We start from the raw sequence: 24,387 nt of genomic DNA on the forward strand, positions 1-24,387 counted from the left end.
GCGGGTCTTGAAAGAGGGAGCCCTCACACTCCCACAACTAGAGTCTGAACTGGAATAAAGTGAGTCATGTAAATGCAAACAAAGATGCTTCAGAAGAGATTTCAACCTCCGTGAAGCAGCCAGCTGACACCATAAACTTAATCCAAGAGCAAAACCTTAGTTTCTAAATTGACTTGGATTTTTTTTTAAAGAATACTACATTAAAATAACTGGATCACTGTTTTCTTGGCATTCCCTTAAATCAGACACTCATTCCCTTGTCCTTAATCTTTGTACCAACAAGTCCTAGCTGAAGTCTCTGGTTCTCTGGAGTTGAAGCTTGTGCATTTGAAAAACAAAAACAAAAACAAAAAAAACCTGGGCGTGCGCAGGGGATGGACTACAAATCCCAGAGAGCCAGGCGGCGCGGCCCCATCGCTGATTGGCTGCGCGGGACCCGCCCCCGCCCCGCCCTACCCGGATGACCCGGCAGCTGAGTGCGGGGCTCCGGTGCTGTCCGGGGCCGGCGCTGTCCGAAGGCTGGCTTCATGGCGGCGCAGCCGGCGTTCCGGATGCTGCGGTGGCTCGTGAGGTCCAGCACCCGGGGCTGCAGCTCGGGGGCTCCGGTGACGCAGCCCCGCCCCGGGGTGGCCCCTCCACCCACCAGGGAGGTGAGCCCACCTCGCCCGCCTCGCCCGCCTCTTGCCCTTTGGGGAAGGGGGAGGGGCTTGCTAGCTACTCCTCACCCCGAAAGTCACCGGGCCCGTCACCCCACGCCCGTGGGGGGGGGCACCCTGGGCATGCGGGAGCGGTGGGGAGGAGGGTGGATGGGGGGCTTCTCAGTCTCTCCTCGGCCCCCCCCTTTCCAGGTCTCAGCCTTGCAGGACATGGGGTGCCCCCAGGGGAGGGGGACTTTGGACATACTCTCTCTTAAGAGTCCCTGACACGTTTTCTTCTTCCTCATCCCCAGAGTTGGGGTGTCTGTGTGTGATTAGGTGTTGTCCCCCGGTCCCATCTGCTCCCCACTGTGACACTGACTAAAATGGTGTCAGCTCTGTGCCCCGCAGGGCTCTGTGACCTGTCTGTCCTAACTTCTTTCTGCCCGTGACCCCTTGGGGAAGGGGTAAGCCTCATTCTGGACCGGCATGGAGCCGTGTCTGGCCTTCAGACTGAGAGGTCTTTGCTTCTCTCAAAAAGTTTGGGGTGGGATCGCCCTGGATTCTTGACAGCACCCTGCAGAATGCCTTGTGGCATACCAAGTCTTCAGTTCGTTGCTTTGCTGTTGTGATTAAGAGAACATTTCTGTGGACACGCATCTGTTTTCATTTGGTGAAATCTCTTTGCCAGAGTCATGAAATCTAGTCCTGGACACTAGGAAAAGAACTACAAGTTCTGGGATTCTCTGCATGATTCATTTTACTCCTCCATCTTGTGCTCCCTGAGGGCCAGGCTTCTGCTCAGACTGCTTGCTTTCCCTTGACCTCAGCCCCTCTGGGATCCACAGATAAGCAACCACAGTTGCTGGAAAGTGGAGAATTTTTCAGTATCTTTGAAAAGCTAGACTCTCTAGAGTAAATAATGGAGAAACACAACAGCCAGGGCTGAGAGACCTTTAAAGAATGCAAGGAAAGGGAAGTTTCATAATCCCCATTCTTCCTTAATCTGTGCCTCTCCTGAGAGGGCCTGGCCTAGATTATTTACTTTGTGGTCTCCTTGATTCCGTCTCCAGGAAGGTGAGTGCATTTCCAGGTGAGCTCATCAAAGTTATTGTAAGACAGTGAAGCAGAAACTCAAATTGTTCTCAGTGCCATATTCTTGCTTAGCCTTTTAGCTCAGGCCTGGTGCTCTACCACTTGAGCCACACCTCCACTTAAGGCTTTTTTTCTGGTTCATAAGAGTCTCTTGGGGTTGCATGAGTAGTAAGCTAACTTCCAATCCTCAGCTATTAGCCTTCTTGAGTAGCTAAGATTATAGGCATGAGCCTCCAGCACTCGGTGAGGAATGGAAAGTCTTAACAGGGCATCTTCTTACGGACACCCTGGGGAGAGAGGCCGCATCTACCCCCTCCCACTATACATGGCAAGGGCAAATGTGATATAGTAGGGAGAACATGGGCTCCAGAGCAGAACAGGAGGGTTAGAATCCTGTCTGGCACCTAATTGAATGTATGAGTTTCAGCGAGTGAGTCCTTTCACCTTTCAGAGTCTGTTTTCTCTAGGGTGAGAGTGATAGCACCAATTTCACAGGGTGTTGTAGAGATTATGCGTTAATATAGGTACTCAGCCTGGCTCAGGGAAGTGCTGTGTCCTAGAAAACGTTTGCAATTATTGCTGCTATCTGTGTGGCCCTTGGCACCTGCTGTATCCTATTAGTCACCATCCACTTGTCACCATCCACCTGGACCACTTGGGATATGACACTCAGGATAGAGCCATCTCCGTTGGGGCTGTTTCTGGATGGGGAGTTCCCAAGGGCCCCTCCTTTGCCTTTCTAGGTATCTCTTGGCAGTGTCTCACATAGCGCTAGGGAGGCATTGGAGTCAGCAGATAGTTTTGGCTGCTTGAACTGCATCTGTGAAGAGTCACATGGAACAGAGACGTAAGGTTTGGCCATGTGGTTTTATCAGGCTGCTACTCCCCCTTCCTGTTTGTAAATCCAGAGGGTTGGATCCTTACATCTTGTGCATCTTAGGCAGAAGGAGAGGGCACTGGAATCCATCCATCTTGAAGGGAATTTCAGCAGTGAGATGAGCTATACTCAGGCCACCCAGAGAGCTTGTCAGTTGGCAGCTGCAGAGATGGGAGCCTCTGAGACCCATCATCTTCTCTTCTCTTCCTGTAGGGTCCCTCTCCGGACCCTTTACAGGGCACTGGTGGTCTATTTGGAGATAGTCAGGGCAGAAGGCCATTGGCATTGTGTTGTGTCAGGATGTGAGCATGAGAAAGAAGAAAGGCCTGCAGGGGAGCTGGCTGGATGTGTGGACAGTGACCAAGGGACCTGGACCTTGACTCAGTCCAAGGACAGGTTGAGCTACTTCCATAGGTACAAAGGAGATGCGGAGGTGTGTAGGCCAGTGGGTGATCTTGATTGAGCTGTCCCAGGGAATGTTCCCTATGGGGGGGGGGGGGGTAAACCCAGCCTCCGCACATCCCTTCATCTGGAGCTCTGTGTAGACTGGGGGCCCTCCTGAAGCCATGGGTCACACTGCCTGTGGCAAGAGCAAGAAGGTGACTCAGGGCAAGACATAGGCACCGAGTTCAGTGTGCCAGAAGGGATTGAATACCAGCAAGAAGAACCAGGCCTTCCTGCATCATCTTATTTAATAGACTGATTTTGAGGAAACCCTAGTTTACCTTATCCCAGTAGCTGGTACACTGGGGCTTATGGGTACTGGGGTTTGGAATATGCTCTTTTTCTCTGTATGGACTGTAGAACCATTTGGAAGCTGGCCTTATTCCAATCAGGTAGCCTGGGGACTGAGTCTTTTCCCAGAGCAAACTTCCTTTTTACCTCCCTCTCAAACCCTACTGTCATTGGGTAGATGTGAGATAACCCATAGCAGACCAATGCTGGTCAGGAATACAAGTGTCAGTGGTCTTGGGGAACTCAGCCCGTCCAATTGCCTGCTGTGGGTGAATGATGTGAGGGCCTGTCTGAAACTCCCAGCCTCGGGCCCTCTGCCATCAATAGGGCTGGAAGACAGGGCAGGGAAATTGATCACAAAGCCGGGAAATCCATGACAGCATCTATTACACTGCCCCTGTGGGTATTTCTTTAATGAATGAATACATCCAAGTAGGAGTTACAGTAAGAAAGAGTCATAGATTGTGACAGTATGGCGGGAGCATCTGTCATTAAGTTAGATGGTATCATATAAGTCTCCATTTTTACAGAGGAAGGAATGAAAGTTTAGAGAATCCAGGCTGTTTGCTCAACAGCACCAAGTTTGTAATTCAGGTGCATCTACACCAAATCTGATGCTCAGCACCAGCGTTGCCAACCCCCCGGTTAAAATGGCACCCGATATTGGCATTGTCCTGGTACTCCCAACCCCAGCTCCCCAGTAAGAAGGCAAGACATGACTCCATCGGAATCTTCTGGGCAGCACTCTGATCTCCCGCCCTTCTAGAAGCTCTTCCGTGACATTGATACACTGTCAACATTGAGAATCTTGTACCAGTCTAAACCATTTTGGCCACGGAGACCAGCCTGGAAACAGAGCAATTCAGTGTGACTGCATTCACTTAACACCAGCTTTCTGATTCAATTGGAAGTGGGCCTATGTATCAGATTGGAGGTTGGCCTATTCATTCATTGAGTACTTGGTTCCCACATGCTGTGCTGGACACAAGGAAACTTCCAGCCCAGGCTAGAACCCTTGGATGAGGAATGGTTTGGGACTTAATATTATTACCTCAGACAGCTGTGTACTCCCATAATTCTCTCTGAGTCCTGTCTATGTGCCTTTCCTGAGTAGGGATTGGTTTTCCTTCAGGAGATTGAAAGAAAGTGTTAGAAAGCAGGAGGAGGAGGAGGAAAGTAAGGCATGCAATGATGGAAGAGAAGAGAGACAAGGGAATAATGTTTCCTAATGTCCAGGTGTGTGTGTGAGAGAGAGAGAGAATAGAGCAAGTTTGATGATTGCAACACCCCTGTGTTGCTTTTAAGATAGTGCTGTGTCACGCTCCACAGCCCTCTGACCTTCCCCCAGTTCCTGGATTGGTCTGGGCTCCTCCTTCATCCAGCCGCCCCACCCCACCCCAGGTGGGTAGTAGGGTGAGGAGTCATAGCCTGGCACCATGAACGAGTCACTAAATTCCAAGTAGCTGTTGGGAGGAAAGAGGGCACAGCTCTTCCTGTAAACCTGTCTCCGCTGGAGCTTGCAACAGAGATCCTGTTCTCTAAAGTCCCACACAATGGCTGCCTAATCCTTCCTTCTGGCCCTGGAGAAGGCAGAGAAGATTAAGGGCTGATTTCCCAAGGCTCTGCCCTCTGTCCTTTGATCCTTCCCTTAGCTGAGTGCCCAGCTGGTCAGCCTTTCTCCAGCCAGTCTCCCCATCTGTCAGTCCAGAGTAAAAGTTAGTTAGAGGAGCTGTACACGCTAAGCAGTGCATGGTGGGTCAAGAAAGCAGTGCCTTGTGGGTCTCCTTGTGCACGTGCCCCTGGAGAGCAGGTACCCATCCCTCTTCCTTGCTCTGTCCTTGCAGGAACTGCCCGCCAGGCTGCAGTACCTGAGGGAGCACGCAGTCCCCTTCTCAGCCTTCCTCACGGACAGCTTTGGCCGGCAGCACAGCTACCTGAGGATCTCACTCACCGAGAAATGCAACCTCCGATGTGAGTCACCTTCCTGGGCCCCCCAGGGCTGTGGTTCCTCTGCTCCAGGAGCTTCTGGAATTTTCCTATACCCAGAAATCCTCCATCACTCTCTTCTGACTTCCAATGTCTCCAACCACCACCACTTGCTTTCCAGACCAAGAGGGTTTGGGGGGTGGGGCTCCAGGTAGGATTATGGGAGCTAGGTCCTACAGGGCATTCGATTTGAGAACAGGATGGTGATTGGATTGGTAATTCAGTTGGAGTCCTGGGCCTCGCACTTTTCAGGATGCCTTCTTCCTGCTCTCTTCTGGTCCCCAAGTCCAGAATTATGGCCATAGGCAGTGGGATGGAATTACAAACGTGATATATACGGTAGTGCCATGCGATGCCAGCCATGGATCCCCCAGTCCTGTGGTAAATTGGGCTGAGCCAGGCCAATACACAGAACATTCTTTGCTTAAAGCCATGCAGGGTTGTCTTGGGGAGTAGATCCACGGCTAGAGGGACTTCCGCTTCTTTCTTTTTCACCTTCTTTCTTTCTTTCCTTTCCCCCTTTCCTATTCTACTTCACAATAAGAAATCTATATACCTGGTAGGTGAATAAATACACACCTTGCAGAACCACACCCCGTGGAGTCGTGCATTCTGATTCCCTTTCCTATTGAACATGATCTTGTGACATGACTGGACCCTTGGTAAAGCTGAGCTACAGGAAGTGGTGGCAGGGAATGGGGCCCTCCCCCCTCCTCAGCTCCACAGCTCATCTATTTGTTCCCTTCTGCTCCCTCACCCTGATCAAGCAGCACCTCAGTTTTCCAATCTGTAGAGTGGGATTCCTCTAACCTGGCCTGCAGAAGGTGGAATTGAGGACCTTTTGGTTCAAGAGAACAGAAAATACTGCTTTCGCCTGTGGTGTATCCACAGATAAGATTGAACGCGGAGGATGAACATTGCCGCAGACGTGGTCCCAGGATCCTGGCCTTTCCAGGGCTGCCCATGAGCTGAAGGCTCCAGCGTCGTGGGCATCTCCCTGCCCTGTTCCAGGCTCTGATCTCAGCCTAGTGCGTCGCCCTTCACCACACCCTCAGCTCCACCAAGGAAGGATGCCAAGGCCAGATAGGGAAGGGAGGGGTGCTAATCCCTCAGATGAGAAAGTCGAGCTGAGCTGGGTGTTTGCACCACTCAGGTGTGGAAAATCCTGTCATCTTCCAGCTGAATTTTGGGGCAGTGGGGAGGGAGGGAGAGGGAGCCGTGACATTTGGCCTAATAGGGAGCTGGGAAATGGGGGGGCCTCTTGAGCCTGCTTGCCATATCTATATTCTACCTCTTTGTCACTTTCTTTACCTCAGGCCGGTACTGCATGCCTGAGGAGGGTGTCCCCTTGACCCCGAGGGCTGACCTACTGACCACGGAAGAGATCCTGATCCTCGCCCGGCTCTTTGTCAAAGAAGGGGTGGACAAGATCCGGCTCACAGGCGGAGAGCCGCTCATTCGGCCGGATGTGGTGGACATTGTGGGTGAGTTAGACACACGTCTCTCCCTTCTCCTGGCTCCTGCCTCACCCAGCCAGACCCCAATTTAATGCTAAGAGTGGCCGTTACCACTCACTTGGACACAATACTCAACAAATTCTGCCCTCTGAGACCAATGGGGCGTAGTAGTATTTTCATTCTGATAAGAGATGATGAGATAAAATGAATTTAGCTTGCCCAAGTTCACAAAGCTACTCAGTGCCCTATCCCCAGGACTTCCTGTCACACTGACGCTGACCTCTGACACCTCGGCCATTTGGCCCCATGTCCTCCTGCTCCAGTTTCCCAGGGGAACTTCCTTTGAGAGGAGCTCAGGTCTCGCTGCTTGGCTTCATTCAGGTCTCTGCTCAAATTTTGTCTTCTTTGCCAGACCTCCCTTGACCCTTCCGTGTACAGTGCATCCTGTTTAACACCCAGCCGCTCTCTCCCCCAGGGGTTGGCAAGCTACAGCTTATGAAACAAATCTGGCAAGCTAAGAAGGATTTAAATGTTTCTAAATTTTATAGTTGGGAACAAAATTTTTTTTCCTCCACACAATACTCATTTGAAATCTTAAGTTCAATGTCCATCAATAAAGTTTTATTGGAACATAGCCAAGCACATTCGTTTGCATAAGTCAAAGGTCACTCTTGCAGAATTGTGTAGTTGTAACAAAGACCATGTTACAAAGTGTGGCAAGCTCTGCTCTTAACCCAGATTATTTTTCTTCCTGACTCTTACTTCTTTCTGGGGTTGCTACTTGGTTGTGTGTTTATATTATTTATTTATTTTTGCTGGTACTGGGGCTTGAACTCAAGGCCTCTTGTTCTAGCTTAGCTTTTCCACTCATGGCTTAGCACGCTACCACTTGAGCCACGTCTCCACCTTTGGTGTTTTTTGGTCAATTGGAGATGAGTCTCATGGACTCTCCTGTCTAGACTGGATTGGAACCTTGGTCCTCAGATCTCAGCCTCCTGAGTAGCTAGGATTATAGTGCACTCCTCCAGCACCCAGCAGCATGTTTAGTTTTTGTCTGTCTCTTCCATTTGCTAGCATGAAAGCTCTCTGTGTTGCTGTTTGCAGCATCTATCCTGGATGGTAATGATACCTGTTGAGTGAATGAAGGGATATAAGTACAGCGTATGGAGTGGGACACATTTCTGTTTGAATAGCAATTTATGTGTCCTACAGCTAGATAGTGAGCAGCAGTGTGCTTACCTGTAGTAAGCACCCTAACCAAAGGAGGAAATGAGCATGACCACCCAGCATGCAGCTGCCCAGGGCTAGCTCTGTAACCTTCCTCTTCTAAGCCCAGGGTCAGGCAGAGAGACCTTTGCTCCCGGCTTGTAGATGATGAAATCAAAGGAAAATAAGGTTCTTACTTTTTTTATTGCGGGCCCTCTCCCAGCTGCTCTGGCAGAGATTTCCCAACCTCAGTTCACTGCCTTGTTTGCTGCTTTGGTGAACAGTGTCTGGGGTATCTACTGACATGTCTAGTACTGTGCCAGGGACACAAGAGACCAGGCAGAGGGGGAAGCCCAGCTGTTAAAGATTCCCACCCAGTGCATTGGACAGCCTGGGGCTGAGTGAGAGGCCACATATGTGGGAGCCCAGGGCCTCCTCAAAGTCCCTCCTCCTTCATGAACCATTGCCAACTTCCCCTCACCTCACTGGCCACTCAACCTGGGGTCCTGGGAGCAGTTCGATGCTGGACGAGCCGCCCTGGGCAAGCCAACCCTGGGTTTCTACAGCTCCCAAGAGTTGAAAGGTAGGCTGGATTCCGGGAAAGGGCCAGCTGTTGCCAGGCCCAGCCCCCATCATCCAGGCCACTTGCTCTGCCCTCACCAGGCTGTGGGTTCCACCCTGACCTCTATGCTGCTTGCCAGGGCCTTGTGGGAGAGCCCAGAGAAGGAGGGAGGGAGGGAGGGAGGGAGGGAGGGAGGGAGGGAGGGAGGGAGGATGGATGGATCTCTGACTGGCCAGGCAGCAGCAAATAACTGAACACAGTCTCAGGTACCCCTAGCTGTCTCTGGAAGCCACTGACTGACTTGCACAGTGGGAAGAACCAACAGAGCCGTTGGCAGCCCTGTCCCTGGGCTGCCACTCCCTGTCCCCAGTACCCCTTCAGGTTCTTTACCCAACCTGGGCCTTGTTTTTCTCCCCCGAGGATTAGCTGCTGCTGTGATATTGTGGGATCACTGCACCAGGCTGATGACTTGGGATGGGCATGTTGTTAGTAATAGCTTGAGATATTGGGGTGTCACATAGAAATAAAAGACACCAACTCGGCAAGGCAAAGTTTACTTCTGCGCCATCAACCAAAAATCTGGCAAGCAAACACACAGAGCAGGCAGGCTGCTCTCCTTTTATCCCTAACCCAGCTGGCCCCGGTCCTCTGCTCACATTGGCTGAGCTCAGATCCACAATCTATAAAAGGATGTGGCTTATTGAACAGGCTGTAATTAAAATTCAAGGATCTGCTAACTGGATGTCTTAAAGTACTTAGGAAAAGGAGGTTTGCAATTAAAATCTAATGAACAAGGACTGAGCTACCTGGCCACAGCAAGAACCCTTCAGAAAAATAATTCTCTCAAGATTAACAGAAAGGAAGCAGAAATACTTTGATAGCAAAGACACGTCTCTCACAACGGGATGAACGCCAGGCACACGCTGGTTAGGAAGGAGGGAGGGGTTGGAGGGAGGGGCAGAAGGTCAAGTTGGGTGTATACACACACTCTGTCTCCTGCTCTAGGTCTCTCGCCCAAAGCAGAGGGAAAGGATTGCAGGAGACAGGTTCCCCTGAGCCTCAGTCCTGCTGGGTTCCCTGCCCAAGCTCATACTGGGGAACTAATCAGGGGAAAGGTCTGCACCTAGTGCCTCACTGGCTCCCCCTGTCTGCAGTCACTTGTAATGCCCTCAGCCGACGCCCAGCCTCTGTGGTGCTTCTCCAGCCTGCCTGGTATTTGGGTATTCCTCTGCCCCTTCCTTACAGCTAAGGTGAGGATTTTGTATTCATTTTAGCTTTACTATGTGCTAAGGATCGAGTCCGGGAGACTCATGCATCTTAGGAAAACTCTGTGTCTCTTAGCTACATCCCCAGCCCACAGTTGGGTTTAAGGTAGCACTGTCCACTAGAACCTTACAAATTGTAAGTCATGATAGCCAGTGGCCACAGCAGATGCTCAAGACCTTAACCCATAGCTAAAGTGACAGGTGTGCTAGTCAGTCTTCATTGTCAGGTTGATTCACTTGGGGAGTGACTAGGAGATTAGTAGAACGATCCTCCTCTGAGGAGATTTCCAGAGAAGATTCCCCGAGGGAGAGGACTTGTCCTCCACATGTAGCCTGGGAAGGAAGAGGAAGCCAGGGAGCACACGCATTCTTTCTCTGTACTTGCTGGCCACCGTGATGCAAACTGGTCTGCTCCAGTACGAGTTCCCCCTCCATGGTGGCCTGCAGCTTCTGAGGTTGCGAGCCTAAATACAGGCTTCAGGTATTTTTGCCCCAGCAATGAGAAGTCTTTAACCCCTAGAACCTAAACTTGTCGTGTTGTTACCTTTTAAATTGGAATAACCTGTGGCTAGCCATCTACCCGTTGGACAGTGTTGGACAGTGCATTAGGGATTTTACAAAAGAGGTAAAGAAGAAACTGCATATCAGGGAAGTCAGCAGTGCTGTTTCAATACTGACTTCAGAAAGGACTTGGCTGTGTCAGATGGGCTAGACTGAGCCTCAGTCATTTAGCGTTATAGCTCTTACTTCCATCCCTTCCTTCCCCCTTCTCTTCCTTCCTCTCCTCTCTCCTTCTCTCCCTTACTTTATCCCTCCCTTGTCTTTTCCACCTGCCTTCTTCCTTTTCCTCTCTTCTCTCCCTTTCTCCTTTCTTCAAACCTCACAGTATAACACCCAGCTGGGTGTTGGGGAAGCCATTGGCATGTATTTTCTTCTGCTTTTACAAATAGGATCCACAAAATACTACGAAACTTCTCGCCTTGGTTCACGGAAATCCACTGCCCCACCAATGTTTCTGGAAGACTTAAGAACACAGGAACAACTTTTTCCCATGTCTGTGGCCTTTCTGGCTACGTCTCCCTCTTCCCTCCCCACCACCCCCGCTGTGATCTGAGCACTCTTCAGTGTTTATCATCCTTTTGCTTTTTAAAAAACTAGGTGACTTTTAAGGATCCGTGCTGTGTGTAGTCTCTCAGCGCTGGCTTTTTTGACTGCAGTGAAACTCAAACCTCACATCCGAAGAGTAGACCTCTCCATTTTGCTGGGAGCTACTGTTCTAATGCATCATCCCTTCAGTTGGGTCAGTTTCAGTTTGGCTGGGGTAACTAGTGTTGCTTCCAGTTCATATATTCATTTGCACTTCCCAGTGTGCAGTTTCCATAGGGATAGAATTGCTATGTGAATGGGGACCTTTGGAAAATGACTGGACAATGACATTATTTTTTTTAATTTTTATTTATTTTTTATTGTGAAAATACCATACAGAGAGGTTACAATTACATGGGCAAGATAACGAGTACATTGCTTATCAAGCATTGAATGACATTATTTTATCTGGGGTGGTTCGCACCTGTGCCCTCTTGCCAACATTGCATAAGAGGGCCTCCTCCACCCCCACCCAAGTGCTCAGGATTGTTGCCGGCCGAACAAGTATAACATTTGATTTCCTTGCACTGTATCACCATGTCTAATAATGCAGCCAGGCATCTCCATACATGTGAGCTAGCCATGTATATCCCTTGTCTCTGTAGAATAATTGGTCATGTCTATTGCATATTTTCATATGATTATTTGCCATTTCATCTCCATAGATAAAGGTTATTTATCTATCTTGTAAGTATCTTGTCCCAATCTGAAAAAAATAAAAACACTACATTTTATAGGATGTTTCTTCTCAACAACAGACGTTCTTAAATGGATCAGCGATTTCTTATATGGTTGGTGCTTTTCGTAGATGGTGAAGGAAACACCTAGCCCAAGGGCAAATCAACTACATATGTTTCCCACTAAAATGTGTCATTAAGTTTAGTTTACATTTAAGTCCTCAGTTCATCTGTGGATTTTTTTTGGAGTCCAATTTAATATTTCTCCATGTAGATGGCTGATTTCATTTTCTAGTTCCTCATATTGAACAGCCGCTGCTTCCTTCATCAATCTGCCCTGTAGCTATTGATCCATTGCAGCCTCTGCTTTGCTCTGTTGGTCAATTTTTCTGTCTTTGTGCCAACTTCGCATTATCTTAATCACTGTAGCTTTATAATAAGACCATTACCTGTTGGAGCAAGTCCTTTTTGTTTTGTTTTTTTTTTTTTCTTTTTCAACAGTGGTTTAGCTATATTAAGCCTTATCCCTGTAAATTTAAGAGTGGCAGCTTCTCACCCACCCTGGGCAATCCTCTTGGGATTTTAATAGCATGGAATTAGAAAATTAGCATCGTTTTCGCCCACAGTGCCTACCTTCCTGAGTCATTTTCCTCTTTGCCCTGCTGTTTGCTCAGGCCTCCTGGTCTGTTGCTGGCCTCTGATTTTGATTCTCTCTAGAACTAAAATGTTCACAAAGTAGTACCTCCTCTCTGGTGTCATGGGCCCCTAAATATCTTCTGTGTGTCTTTGGTCATAGATGATATAATATAACATATTTAATTATAATATGTTAAATATTATATGTATATAACATATATATATATTATATCATGTAATTATTATAGTCATTCATTATACATTATATTCCTATAGTAATAATATGATGTATCATATATAATATATATTGTATATCTACACTACAGTTGTATACATACACATACATACACACACCATTGGGTTCGCTCACTGTAATCTTTTGTTGTGGTCTCTTTAATCATCTGGAATGAGAATCCTGAAACATAAAGTGTTTTCAATTTTGTTTTCTGTTATTATATTCTGTCTGGTTGTGCTGAACTAACCCAGCACCCTGCACATGCCAAGCAAGTGCTACACTACTAAGCCAAAGCCAAGCCCAAGTGTCATTTTGTTTTTAAAGAAATCACATTTTCTGATTTTGTTAGTTTGTTTCTGGTATGTTCCTCTTTTATCCTACTAGGCTACCAACTCTCCTAGCAGTATTACAGTGTATCTTAGAGTCCTCTAAATTTTCTATGCTAGTAACTGTATCTTCTGTAACTAAATATTTGGTTTTCTTGGTAGAAAAATTTTCTTTAATTTTTTCCCCAGATTTTCTTGTCTGTTACCATGGCCAGGATGCCAAGCAAATAGTAATGAAGAGCAGTAACAATGGGGATATGCTCTCGTATTTCCCCATCTGTAATGATGCTTCCTATATACTTTTCACAAATAACATCTGTCCGATGAAGTTACTTTTCTAGTTGACTAAGGTCTTACATCTTTAATCACTTGCTTTTTCTGCATATAACAGGATGATCTATAGGTTTCTTCTCATTCTGAGGGACATGTATAGGTTGTCTGAAGTAACACCTGGAATAAATCCTGGCAGATCATGGTGTATCCATAACTATTAGGTTTTCCTGACTAGTATTTTGCATAAGTTTTTGTTTGTTTGTTTTGGTCTGCATTTTATAATTAAATGGGTCTGTAGTTTTCCTTCCTTATGCCTGGCTTAGCTGCTTTGGGTAATATATCTCAAAGAATAAGCTAGTGTTCATTCTTATTTTATCTGGGAGACTTTGTTTTTTTTTAAAAAAAGTTCTATTGTCTGTGAAACTCTAGAAATTGGTGATAATCACATCTTTCAAAGTTTTCCAGATCTCAATCTATGAAACTCAAGGTGCCTGGGATTTTCTTGGCAACAGTTTTCTTGTAACTGCTGCTTCAGTTTCTCTAGGACGTATCATTCTATTCAAGTTATATTTTTCCTTTGGAGACGGTTTTGATACATCTTTCTAATGAGAAATGTGTCCTGTATTCCTGACTTCAGATTTGTTAGTACAAAGTAGTGGTCATATTTTTTAAATATGTATTTACTAGTAATTTTGCTTTTTAAAAAACCATTTTTGAGGGGCTGGGAAGGTGACTCAGTGGTAGAGCGCTTGCCTTGTATGCATGAGGCCCTGGGTTCGATTCCTCAGCACCACATAAGCAAAAAGAAAAAAAGCCAGAAGTGGCGCTGTGGCTCAAGTGGTAGAGCTCTAGCCTTGAGCTGAAGAGCTGAGGGACAGCACGCCCAGGCCCAGAGTTCAGGCCCCACAACTGGACCCAAAAACAAAAACAAAAAACAAAAACCTTTTTGATTTATGCCTTTGTCTCTTTGTCTGTTTCTCTCCCTGTCTTTTCATTTCTATGTGTGTGTGGGGGGGGGGTCTCACTCTCTCTTTCCCCTTCCCTCCCTCCATCCTCTGCTGATGGAACCTAGAGCTTCATGTGTGCTGGAAAGTTTCTCTACCATTGAGCTACACACACTGTCTAGCCTTCCTCTCTTTTTCCTTAATACATTTTGTCAGAGTTTATATTACTAAGCCTTCAACCAACCAACTTTTGGAATTGTTGAAATTCTGTATTCTATTGCATATTATATTCTATTTCATTATTCTCCTGCCTAAGACTATTACTTTATGTTCCATTTTAAATTTTGTCTTCATTTGTACATTGTTTTGACTCATGAGATGTGTACGAGTAGCATTTTGAATTTCAAGTATATGAAGATTTTTAACATATTTTACCACTCATAGTGCCTTGCTTTGTCTTTCTGCTCACATTCTCTGCCAGGCACCAGCTCCCCAGGCTATATCCCCTTCCCTGACACAGTGGGCTGCCTTCCTATAAGGGGTTTTCAAGATTTTCTTTTCCTTTCTAAAAGTCCTTATGTTAGCCATGCACTGGTGGCTCATGCTTGTAATCCTAGATGCTCAGGATGCTGAGATCGGAGAATCTCAGTTTAAAGCCATCCTGGGCAGAATCCTAAGTCAGTAAGACTCTTCTCTCCAATAAAGAATTCAGAAGTGGAGCTGTGGCTCAAGGGAGAGAGTACTAGCCTTGAGCAAAAAAGCTAAAGGACAGCACCCAAGCCCTGAGTTCAAGCCCCAGTACTGGCATAAAAAGAAAAAGTCTCTTGGTTGTATGTGTCTCCAGGGTTGATTTGTCACTGTTCATTTTCTGCGATGGCAGAAAAAGAGTGAGGTTCTTTTCTTTCTTCCTCCACTTCCATTTTTTAACTTTTCTGTCCATACAAGTCATGTGTGTGCTTGAGATGAGCGAAGAGCACATGGCTGCTGCTGCTTTGTGAGTCCTGTCCTTGCTCCGTTTTGGCAGCCTGCCGCCCTGGCTCTCCGTACCCACTCTGTTTCACCTGCTCTCCCCGCCTCACAGCCTGTGCATTTGCCCCTGCCTCACACGTTAAGTTACACAGCCGCTTTTGATTGCATAATATCCTGCCATCTAGAGAAAAACCCACTTTAACTCATTTTCCTCTCCTATGCATTGTTATCTAATAAAAACATCCTGGAGGTAAATATTCACATTCATGATGGTTTCCTTAGATTAGGTTCTCAGCAGTAGAGATTCAGGTCAAAGGCTTTGTCAAGTTCCACATGTCAAGTTCCCCGGAGAGGCATGGCTCAAGTGGTAGGGCACCAGTCTTGAGCCAAACAGGTTGAGCCGGTGCAGAGTATTATGTGCAAATGAATACTCCACCATCTCATACAGGGGCCTGAGAACCTATAAATTTTGGCATCTATGGGGAAGAGGTGCTAACGGGCGCTTGTCTTCTTCTTCTTCATTATTATTATTACTATTTTCAGGAGTCATAGATTTTTCTGCTTTTTCTGTTTCTGTATTTCTTTACCTTCCTGGGCTATCTGTGGCTTTCTTGTCTTTCCTCCCGGTGTAGTTAGGGACTTTCAGACCTTGTTCTTTCTTCTAGGGGTGGCAGTCACACTTCGTTGGAGTCCTTCTGCTTCTGTTGCAGAGTCCCAGCACTGGTGTACTTGGGAACTAAATGCATACTTCCAGAATCAAGTGCGCTCAACTCTGCTCTTCTCACTAGCTGTATGACTTGAAGTGAACATCTTCCTCCTGAGTCTCTTTCCTTCCTTCCTATGTGAGGATAGCCATTGTTCTGAGGTTGCCGTAAACCAAGCCTGTAGCAGGCCTGTGCTAAGCAGGGTGCATAGCAGGGTGCTTAGCACAGAGGGATTACCTAGGGGCTCCTCTTCTAGTTATTCCTAGCATGGTTTTAGTCTCCTATTAACACAGCTTGTTGAGAGTCCTTTCCCTCCATTGTTTTTGGACTACGAGTTTTGCCTCCCAGCGCCTCTTCCAGCCTCACCACAAGCAGACAGTTTGATGTCTCCCTGTTGTCTCTCCAGCCCGGCTCCACCAGCTGGAGGGACTAAGGACCATCGGCGTCACCACCAACGGCATCAACCTTGCCCGGCTGCTGCCCCAGCTCCAGAAAGCAGGGCTCAGCGCCATCAATATCAGCCTGGACACTCTGGTGCCCGCCAAGTTTGAGTTCATCGTCCGCAGGAAAGGTGAGCAGATGCAGCATGGGACCAAGGCCCTCTCAGGACCCCCCGTGTCTGGGGCTAAGAAAGCTTACCTTCTCATGGTACCTGGATTATGGATGACTGCACCTATTGTTCACTCTCTAGCTCTTTTCAATTATCGGCTGGGGATTTGGGGAATTAAATGCTAATGAAGTGTTCAAGTGAATGAATGATGGATTGTGACTGGAGGAGCCGTGGAGGAAACCTGCATTCAACACGCTCGAGCGTGAGGCCTCCAGCAGGAGGGTCTTCTCTCTCGCCTCAGTTTCCTCATCTAGACTATGGGAGGGCTTGCCAAGATCAGTGGTCAGATGCTAGGGTCCAGGATCCAAAGCCTGCCTGTGGAACATTTGTAATCTGTTGATGATCGGGAACACTGGAAGGAAACTACAAGTTCAGCAGAACAATATCCTACAAACAGGATTCCACGCTGCCATCCTGTCAATTATAGATAGATAGATAGATAGATGTGTATATATACATACACACACACATATATATTGTTACTGTCCTACATTGAAGTTACTCAAAAAATGCTTCATGGCTCATAACCTCCATTAGCTCCTCAGTGTTGCCTCTTTGCTTGAAACACTGGAAGCACCTTGCAGGAAACACTTGGCCAGGTCAGGACAAGGCCTGAGCTTCCCTTGGGCTGGGGCGGGGCTGAGGGAAGGAAGACCTGGAGGGTGACGTCCCCTCTTCCTGCAGGCTTCCACAAGGTCATGGAGGGCATCCACAAGGCCATCGAGCTGGGCTACAACCCCGTGAAGGTGAGAACCTGCCACCGCCATGCTGACTTCTGACCTCCCCCACGCCACCCCAGCTTAGCGCTCCTGACACCCCGCTCACCTGGCCAGGGAGCCCATCCTTTATTCCAGCAGCACCCCAGGCCAAGGGGAGACCCCATGGCCTGTCCCACATGGGTGGGGAGGGGTGAGGCCCTCTGGAGGTGCCAGAGCCCCCCGAGTTCTTTCCCCTGGGAGAGCGTACAGGGACAGTCCCGATGGTGCCCCCCACCCCCATGCCGTCCAGGTGAACTGTGTGGTGATGCGAGGCGTCAACGAGGACGAGCTCCTGGGCTTCGTGGCGCTGGCCGAGGGCCTCCCCCTGGACGTGCGCTTCATAGAGTACATGCCCTTCGACGGTCAGTGGGGCCCCGGGGCGGGGGGGGGGCAGGGGGGGTGGGGGGACATAGAGTACATGCCCTTCCACGGTCAGTGGTGCCCCAGGGGCGGGGGGGACGGGGGGGCATAGAGTACATGCCCTTCGACGGTCAGTGGTGCCCCGGGGCGGGGGGGGGGGGGCGGGGGGGGCATAGAGTACATGCCCTCCCATGGTCAGTGGTGCCCCGGGGCGGGGGGGAGGAGGGGGGACATAGAGTACATGCCCTTCGACAGTCAGTGGTGCCCTGGGGGCGGGGGGGGAGGGGGTGGCATAGAGTACATGCCCTCCCATGGTCAGTGGTGCCCCGGGGCGGGGGGGGGGAGGGGGGGCATAGAGTACATGCCCTTCGACAGTCAGTGGTGCCCTGGGGGCGGGGGGGGGCATAGAGTACATGCCCTTCCATGGTCAGTGGTGCCCCGGGGTGGGGGAGGAGGGGGGACATAGAGTACATGCCCTTCGACAGTCAGTGGTGCCCTGGGGGCGGGGGGGGGGAGGGGGTGGCATAGAGTACATGCCCTCCCATGGTCAGTGGTGCCCCGGGGCGGGGGGGAGGAGGGGGGGCATAGAGTACATGCCCTCCCATGGTCAGTGGTGCCCCGGGGCGGGGGGGGCACTCTCAGAGCCGAGTGTGAGCACGATGTGCTCCCCCCGGGTCGGAGCCCCTTCAACTCTGGTTCAGCCCCCCTCCTCCCCTGGCAACCCCAATGAAATCCAGGTAACAAGTGGAACTTCAAGAAGATGGTGAGCTACAAGGAGATGCTGGATACCATCCAGCAGCGGTGGCCTGAGCTGGAAACACTGCCAGAGGAGGAATCCAGCACTGCCAAGGTTAGAGACAGAGCGGGCAGGGACCAGGGACCATGCTGGCAGCCAGCATGGAGAGGTCAGAGTTGCTGTAACCCATGCCCTGTGACCACCTGCTTGTCATGGTGGAAGCAGACTGGGCTTGGGCAGGCAGTGGGGGTGGGGGGGCAGGAGTAAGTAACATCTCAGAGGACACCCCAACAGCCAGTGCTACCCGGCTTCTCCACGTGGTCTTCTCTGTCTGGCCTGTCTGTCTGTGGCAGGGCTCCTATAGGGCGAGCCAGGTAGGAGCAGGGACTCACGGGTCAGCCGTCCCACTGAAGTATTGGCTGCCACGTCCCGTGGGCTCTGCTGAGAGAGGGCTGAGTAGTAGGAGTCCTGGGGGACAAAGAGCTTGGACTCCTGGCCACCCTGGCCACTCTGCTGCCCTTCTCCCCCTAGGCCTTTAAAATCCCTGGCTTCCAAGGCCAGGTCAGCTTTATCACATCCATGTCTGAGAATTTCTGTGGGACCTGCAACCGACTTCGAATCACAGCCGACGGCAACCTCAAGGTGAATGGGTCCGGCCGTCTCTCCCCCCGCCTGAGCTCCCTGATTGGCTGGAGCAATCACTGATGTCAGATTGGAACAATTGTATGAGAGTCAACACCCAGTCCCTATGGTTTCTTTCCTGGGGACCCTCCAGTCACTTCCGGCTTACCGAGAGCCCTTTCCGACACTCAGTGCTATCCGAGGGGTGGGATAAAGGATCTGGTCAGCCCATTCCATCAGACTGTGGGCGCCACCGTGCAACCGGCATCCGTGACCCACACCTCACAGGCATGCTCCGTGTGCTCAGCACCGTGGGTAGGAAAGGACCCATGCCCTTTATGGCTAGGAACCCCTCAGTCTAAAGAGGGCCTGCAGGGGAGAGCCCATGAGCTTCCCCCTTCTTCTGAGCTCTCGGGCAGAAGCTGAAGGGGAGCCCACAAGATGGACACCAGAGGAGGTCCTCATAGTACCAGAGAAGGGCAGTGTCACTTGGGGGCTGTATGGGTGGAGACCAGAGACAGCTGAAGTTAGTTACTTAACCTTCTGTCCTCGGGATCTTCTCTTCTCCAGCCATTTCTGCCCTCCTGGGCTTCTCAGATCTGTCTCTGTCCACAGTGCCTGGTACAGGGCTAGCACATATGATGCCTGGTTTTCCCGACCCACCTCACCCACCTCTGAGCATGCGTGGCACCCAGCCCCTTGCTGGAGCTGGGGAGCATCTAGTCAAGTTTGAATGAGATTTCTTTTTTTTTTTTTTTGGGGGGGGGGGGGTCCAGTCGTGGTGCCTGAACTCTGGGCCTGGGCACTGTCCCTCAGCTCTTCAGCTCAAGGCTAGCACTCTACCACTTGAGCCACAGTGCCACTTCCGGCTTTTTTCTTTTTGCTTATGTGGTGCTGAGGAATCGAACCCAGGGCCTCATGCATGCAAGGTGGGCGCTCTACCACTGAGCCACCTTCCCAACCCCAGATTTCTTCTTTTTTAAAAGTACACAGCAAACACTGAGGGGAGTCTGACTCAGACACGGGCCTTGAGAAAGCTCTGTTTTGCTGCTTCTCCATCCTTCAGGTTCAGGATCCTTCTGGGGGTTTTTAGGGGGCTGGTACTGATGCTAAGCTTGGAGGAGGCGGGGGGGGTGCTCTGGGGTAACTGCTCAGAGGCTGGGAGGTGGAGGCTCAGATGGTGGAGGCATGCCGTCCTCACCCCACACACAGGTCTGCCTCTTTGGGAACTCGGAGGTATCCCTGCGGGACCACCTGCGGGCAGGGGCCTCGGAGGAGGAGCTTCTGAGCATCATAGGGGCAGCTGTGGGCAGGAAGAAGAGGCAGCACGCAGGTAAGGGTGGGGTAGGATGGCGAGGGTGTCATCGTCAGCAGGGTTGGGGTCTGGAGGGAGGGAGGGAGAAGACAGACCAGAGGAAGTGGGCCAGGTGGGTCCGAGTGTTGCTGTTGCCTCGCCCCTGTTGGAGCTCTGGACCTGGGGTGCCATCCTAGCCCCCCTTTGTGGGTAACTGACCTGGGAGAAGCAAGGTCCCTCCCTGAAATCCTCTTGGGCTATTTTATTGAACTCAGAGAGAGGGGTGTCACTGTGCACACATTGCCATTGGTAAGAAAGACAGAGCCCTTCCCTCCCCCCCAGCTGCTTTCCGGTGACCTCACACTGATGTGTGGGCCGGGGCTTTTGTCAGGGTGCCAGTGGCTAGGCGTTTCTGTGAACTCTGCTCCCCCACCTCTCCCTGTCTCCCCCATCTCTCCCTCTCCCCAGGCATGTTCAATATTGCCCAGATGAAGAACCGGCCCATGATCCTCATCGGTGGGTGACCCAGCAGTACGTAACCACCCGCCCTTGTCATGTGTGTGTAGCGGGGTGCGGGGGGTGGGAGTTCCTGAGGGATGGGGTTCAGGCACTGAGCTCCCGCATCACATCTTGGTGTTCTCACCCTTGCTTTTCTTCTCTTTCTCTTTCGTCTTTTCTTGTCCCTTTAAGCCTGTACTATTGCTTCTCTTTCCTGTCCTCAACTCCTCTGGTCTTCATGCCCCCAGAATCGACCATTTTCCTCCCTCTCCAGATAGTGGGGGTATGTGCAGAAAGGGGGGGGGGTCTCCAGACTTGATGATTGCACAAGTTAGCTGTTTCCTAAGAATTGAGCTCCTGGTTAAAGCAGCGCTTTAACTTCAGCGCCGGCGTCTCCCCGCTGACAGCCAGTCACAGGTATCTCTTCCCCTCTGGTCTGCAGTGGTCTTGAGCACGTGCTGTGTGTGGATCCTGATAGTTGGTGTATTGTTAGCATCTGGACCAGGTACAACTTGACACAGATAGCTGATAATTGCACTCATGGTTTGAGCGAGGAGATGGCCCAAATCCCAGTGTCCAGTTTCCTAACTCCAGGACGCGTGCGCATACAGGACACGTCTGATGAGTGTAGGATGCGCTAAATGAAAATGCCTGTTTGTAAACTGCTGGAGGGGCTCCTTACCCCACTCCTCTGCACAATGCCTAGAGTCAAGCAGGAGAGGCCTCAACCCCTGGGCCAGATCTAGGCCCCCTGAATTAGAATCCTAGACAAGAGAACGCACTGAACAAAACTGGAGGAGAGGGCTCTCTTCTCCAGAGGTGGGTACAGAGGGAGCCCGGTGGTCTGGAGGAAAGCAGGCTGGGGTGAGCCAGAGATAGTCCAGGGGCCACTCAGCCCGCCAGCCACCCGGAGCAGGACAAGGGAAGCAAGACTGTGGGAAGAAATCTGGCCATCTCCCTTCTCCCCAACCTCCAGCACTGTGGTCATCTGGCTGGGTCTTCACCCATGCTGAAGTACCATTGTGGCCAGGCACGGGGCGGGGGGGGCCTTAAGGCCCCTGTAGAAGGGAAGATAGACTTCTGACTTGGACAAGCCGGGGTCTCAGGATGTTGGAAGCTAGAGGCTAGGACACCATTCATGTCCTCAGAATCTCTACCTATCTGCCTTCCGTAAAAGAAGAGTTGCGAAGGACAGGATCCCCTGACTTTTCTGGGTGTCTGAACCACTTGGGGTTTGAGATTCATGAAGGACAGGATGAGATGCATTCAGAGGATGCTGGTTGGTCCTTGGACCAACCTCTAAGTAACACCAGCCTGGGCCATCACAATGGGCCTGTCAGTGTGTGTGTACACTGTGGGCGGGGGAGGGGGGGGGGGGGGAAGGGGGGGCCGGGAGTGGCTGCAGGAACCTCTGCAGACATTATTAAGCAGATGAAGTATTTCATCTCCTGTCTGGTCTGTAAAGGACATGATTGCCAACTCTCCCTTTTAAAGAATGTAAAGATGAATGAATAGTTGGTTATTCAAGGTGAGATCCAGCTCTAGCTAAAAACAGACCCCCTTCCCCCCCCCCCCCCCAAAAAAAAAATGAAGAGACATTGAGAGGTTTTTTGATCCAAGCCTTCAGGCTGTGCTTCATAGAACTTTGGAGACCAAAGTTCATGTGTGGGGGTGGGCCTAGAAGTGACCCTGCATCTCAGAAACTGGCAGAGAGCTACAAACTTGACTTGTTTATTTTTGGTCTGTTTTCTATTTTGTTCCTAAATGCTAAGCTTTCCGTTCTCTCCCCCTCCACCCCCCCCCCCCCCACCGCCATGGGAAAGAGAAAACATGAGATGGATGGGGAAAGTGGGGAGCGGATTGCCGTTTGGGCTTAGTCTCTCTCCCCTCTCCTCCTTGCCTTCCAGGGTTGTCCTCAAAGCTCCAAGAATCCGCCCCAGTCAGTTCGAGCCTCTCCTCCCGGGATCCCCTCCATGTTCTGGGTCTGACACCCAGAGTGAGTTTTCCTAACCAGATGGCAACTTTGTGGAAAGGACACAGAGCCCCACAGACCCTTGTGGCTCCACCGCGGGTGGGGTCCGGATCCCCACAGAGATGCTATTGCTCCCACCAAGATTCAGACACCAACTCTAAGTGCCTTAACCCGGGGTCCGGGGCTTCTGCTGCCCCTTCAGGACCCAGGTCAACCTCAGACAAGCTCACTCACGTGGACTCAGAAGGACGGGCGGCTATGGTGGATGTGGGCCAGAAGCCAGACACAGACCGCGTGGCTGTGGCCTCCGCTGTGGTCCTTCTGGGGCCGGTGGCTTTCAAGCTTGTCCAGCAAAACCAGCTGAAGAAGGGTGACGCCCTCATGGTAGCACAGCTGGCCGGGATCCAGGCGGCCAAGCAGACCAGCCAGCTGATTCCACTGTGCCACCACGTGGCCCTGAGCCACGTCCACGTCCAGCTGGAGCTGGACAGCACACGTCACGCCGCGGTGATCCAGGCATCCTGCCGGGCACGCGGCCCCACCGGGGTGGAGATGGAGGCGCTGACCTCCGCTGCTGTGGCCGCCCTCACCCTGTATGACATGTGCAAGGCTGTCAGCCGGGACATCACGGTGGGGGACATCAGGCTCATCAGCAAGACCGGTGGCCAGCGGGGAGACTTCCATCGGGCCTAGAGCACCTTCTCCCCTCCCCCTTACCCAAGCAGCTATCCCAGAGATGATGCATTTGGGATGGATGTCAGGTTCCTCCAAGAGCACCCTTTGATGCTGGGTGGTTTACAATAACCTGCAAGGCTTCCTTTGACTGAGGATGTTGGAAGTCTTGAAGCCTTCCAGGACTCCAAAGCAGTGGAGCAGTTGCCAAAAAAAAAAAAAAAATGCAATAGTAGATACCCAGAAAATCCTGTCTCAAGATTACAGACAACCAGACAGCCTAGCCCACAACTCATTTTGGGTTCCCTCTTCTCCTTCCCTGGGGAGGGAATAAGGGCTCATTAAGCAGAGGTACCCACTTTGAGAAGGGGAAAGCACATGCTTGCATAAAGAATGTATCACAACTTTTCTCTCTCTCTCTCTCTCTGGCAGCTTTGTAAAACCACAACCCTGCCCTCTCCCTCCTCTCCCCAAAGAGCCCCTTGGCCCCCTGTGCCTGAGTCCATGCTTGCAGGCTTTTTATTATTAATATTGTCGTCAGTCATGGGGCTTGAATTCTGGGCCTGGACACGGTCCCTCAGCTCTTCAGCCCAAGGCTAGTCCTCTACCACTTGAGCCATAGCACCACTTCTGGTTTTCTGGTGGTTTATTGGAGATAAGAGTTTCATGGCCTTTCCTGCCCAGCCTGGCTTTGAACCATGATCCTCAGATCTCAGCTTCCTGAGTAGCTAGCGCCTGCCACTTGCAGGCTTTTGTCTTAACAAGAGCACTGACCTGCCAGGAACCCTGGCCTCTATCCTCTTCCCCTAAACAGGATGCACACATGGGCCCTGGGAACTCCTACTGACCCCTTATCCCATGCCTGTCCATGCTCATGGCAGGTGTACTCACACCTCTTCTTTGGCACATAGCAGGGAAAGAAGAGCTCTGAAGATTAACATCACCACACCATACACAAAGCCACGATGTCAACTTTGGAGATACGAGAATGAGGACTTTTGTCTGTGGGGAGGGTACTGGGCTGCTGCATCTCTACCCTCATTCTTCAATTCCATCCTCAGACCCACTCTCCAAGAAGAGAGGGGAAAGCAGTTGGAAAGGCCAAGAGGCAGACTCCCTGTGTACTTCCTTCCCCCTT

General features: G+C 50.5%; 1 protein-coding gene across 2 annotated transcripts; it reads left to right on the top strand.

Moving 5' to 3' along the window:
• The first annotated feature begins 478 nt into the window (after nt 1–478).
• Nucleotides 479–23,655, top strand: Mocs1 (molybdenum cofactor synthesis 1). 2 transcript variants are annotated; one of them, XM_042683805.1, is made up of 11 exons: nt 479–650; nt 5,187–5,313; nt 6,645–6,812; nt 16,135–16,299; nt 17,023–17,084; nt 17,347–17,458; nt 18,194–18,306; nt 18,724–18,834; nt 20,026–20,146; nt 20,576–20,623; nt 22,513–23,655. In XM_042683805.1, exons 1-11 carry the CDS (start codon nt 528–530, stop codon nt 23,268–23,270), a joined length of 1,908 nt encoding a protein of 635 aa, XP_042539739.1. In that variant the 5' UTR covers nt 479–527; the 3' UTR covers nt 23,271–23,655. The 2 variants fall into 2 exon arrangements, with proteins under 2 accessions (XP_042539739.1, XP_042539740.1); XM_042683806.1 differs by having other exon boundaries at nt 20,576–20,638; nt 22,513–22,600.
• Nucleotides 23,656–24,387: the final 732 nt, after the last annotated feature.

This window comes from Dipodomys spectabilis, unplaced genomic scaffold (assembly GCF_019054845.1).
Source record: "Dipodomys spectabilis isolate Male_0828 unplaced genomic scaffold, ASM1905484v1 ptg000085l, whole genome shotgun sequence".
Taxonomy (NCBI): Eukaryota; Metazoa; Chordata; class Mammalia; order Rodentia; family Heteromyidae; genus Dipodomys; species Dipodomys spectabilis.

Excerpts from the sequence above, each read along its gene's own strand:
- Mocs1 (XM_042683805.1), top strand. The coding sequence starts at position 528 with ATGGCGGCGCAGCCGGCGTTCCGGATGCTGCGGTGGCTCGTGAGGTCC. Across the intron at positions 18,307-18,723 it reads AGGAATCCAGCACTGCCAAG|GCCTTTAAAATCCCTGGCTT; the intron begins GTTAGAGACAGA and ends TTCTCCCCCTAG. Across the intron at positions 20,147-20,575 it reads GAAGAAGAGGCAGCACGCAG|GCATGTTCAATATTGCCCAG; the intron begins GTAAGGGTGGGG and ends CCCTCTCCCCAG.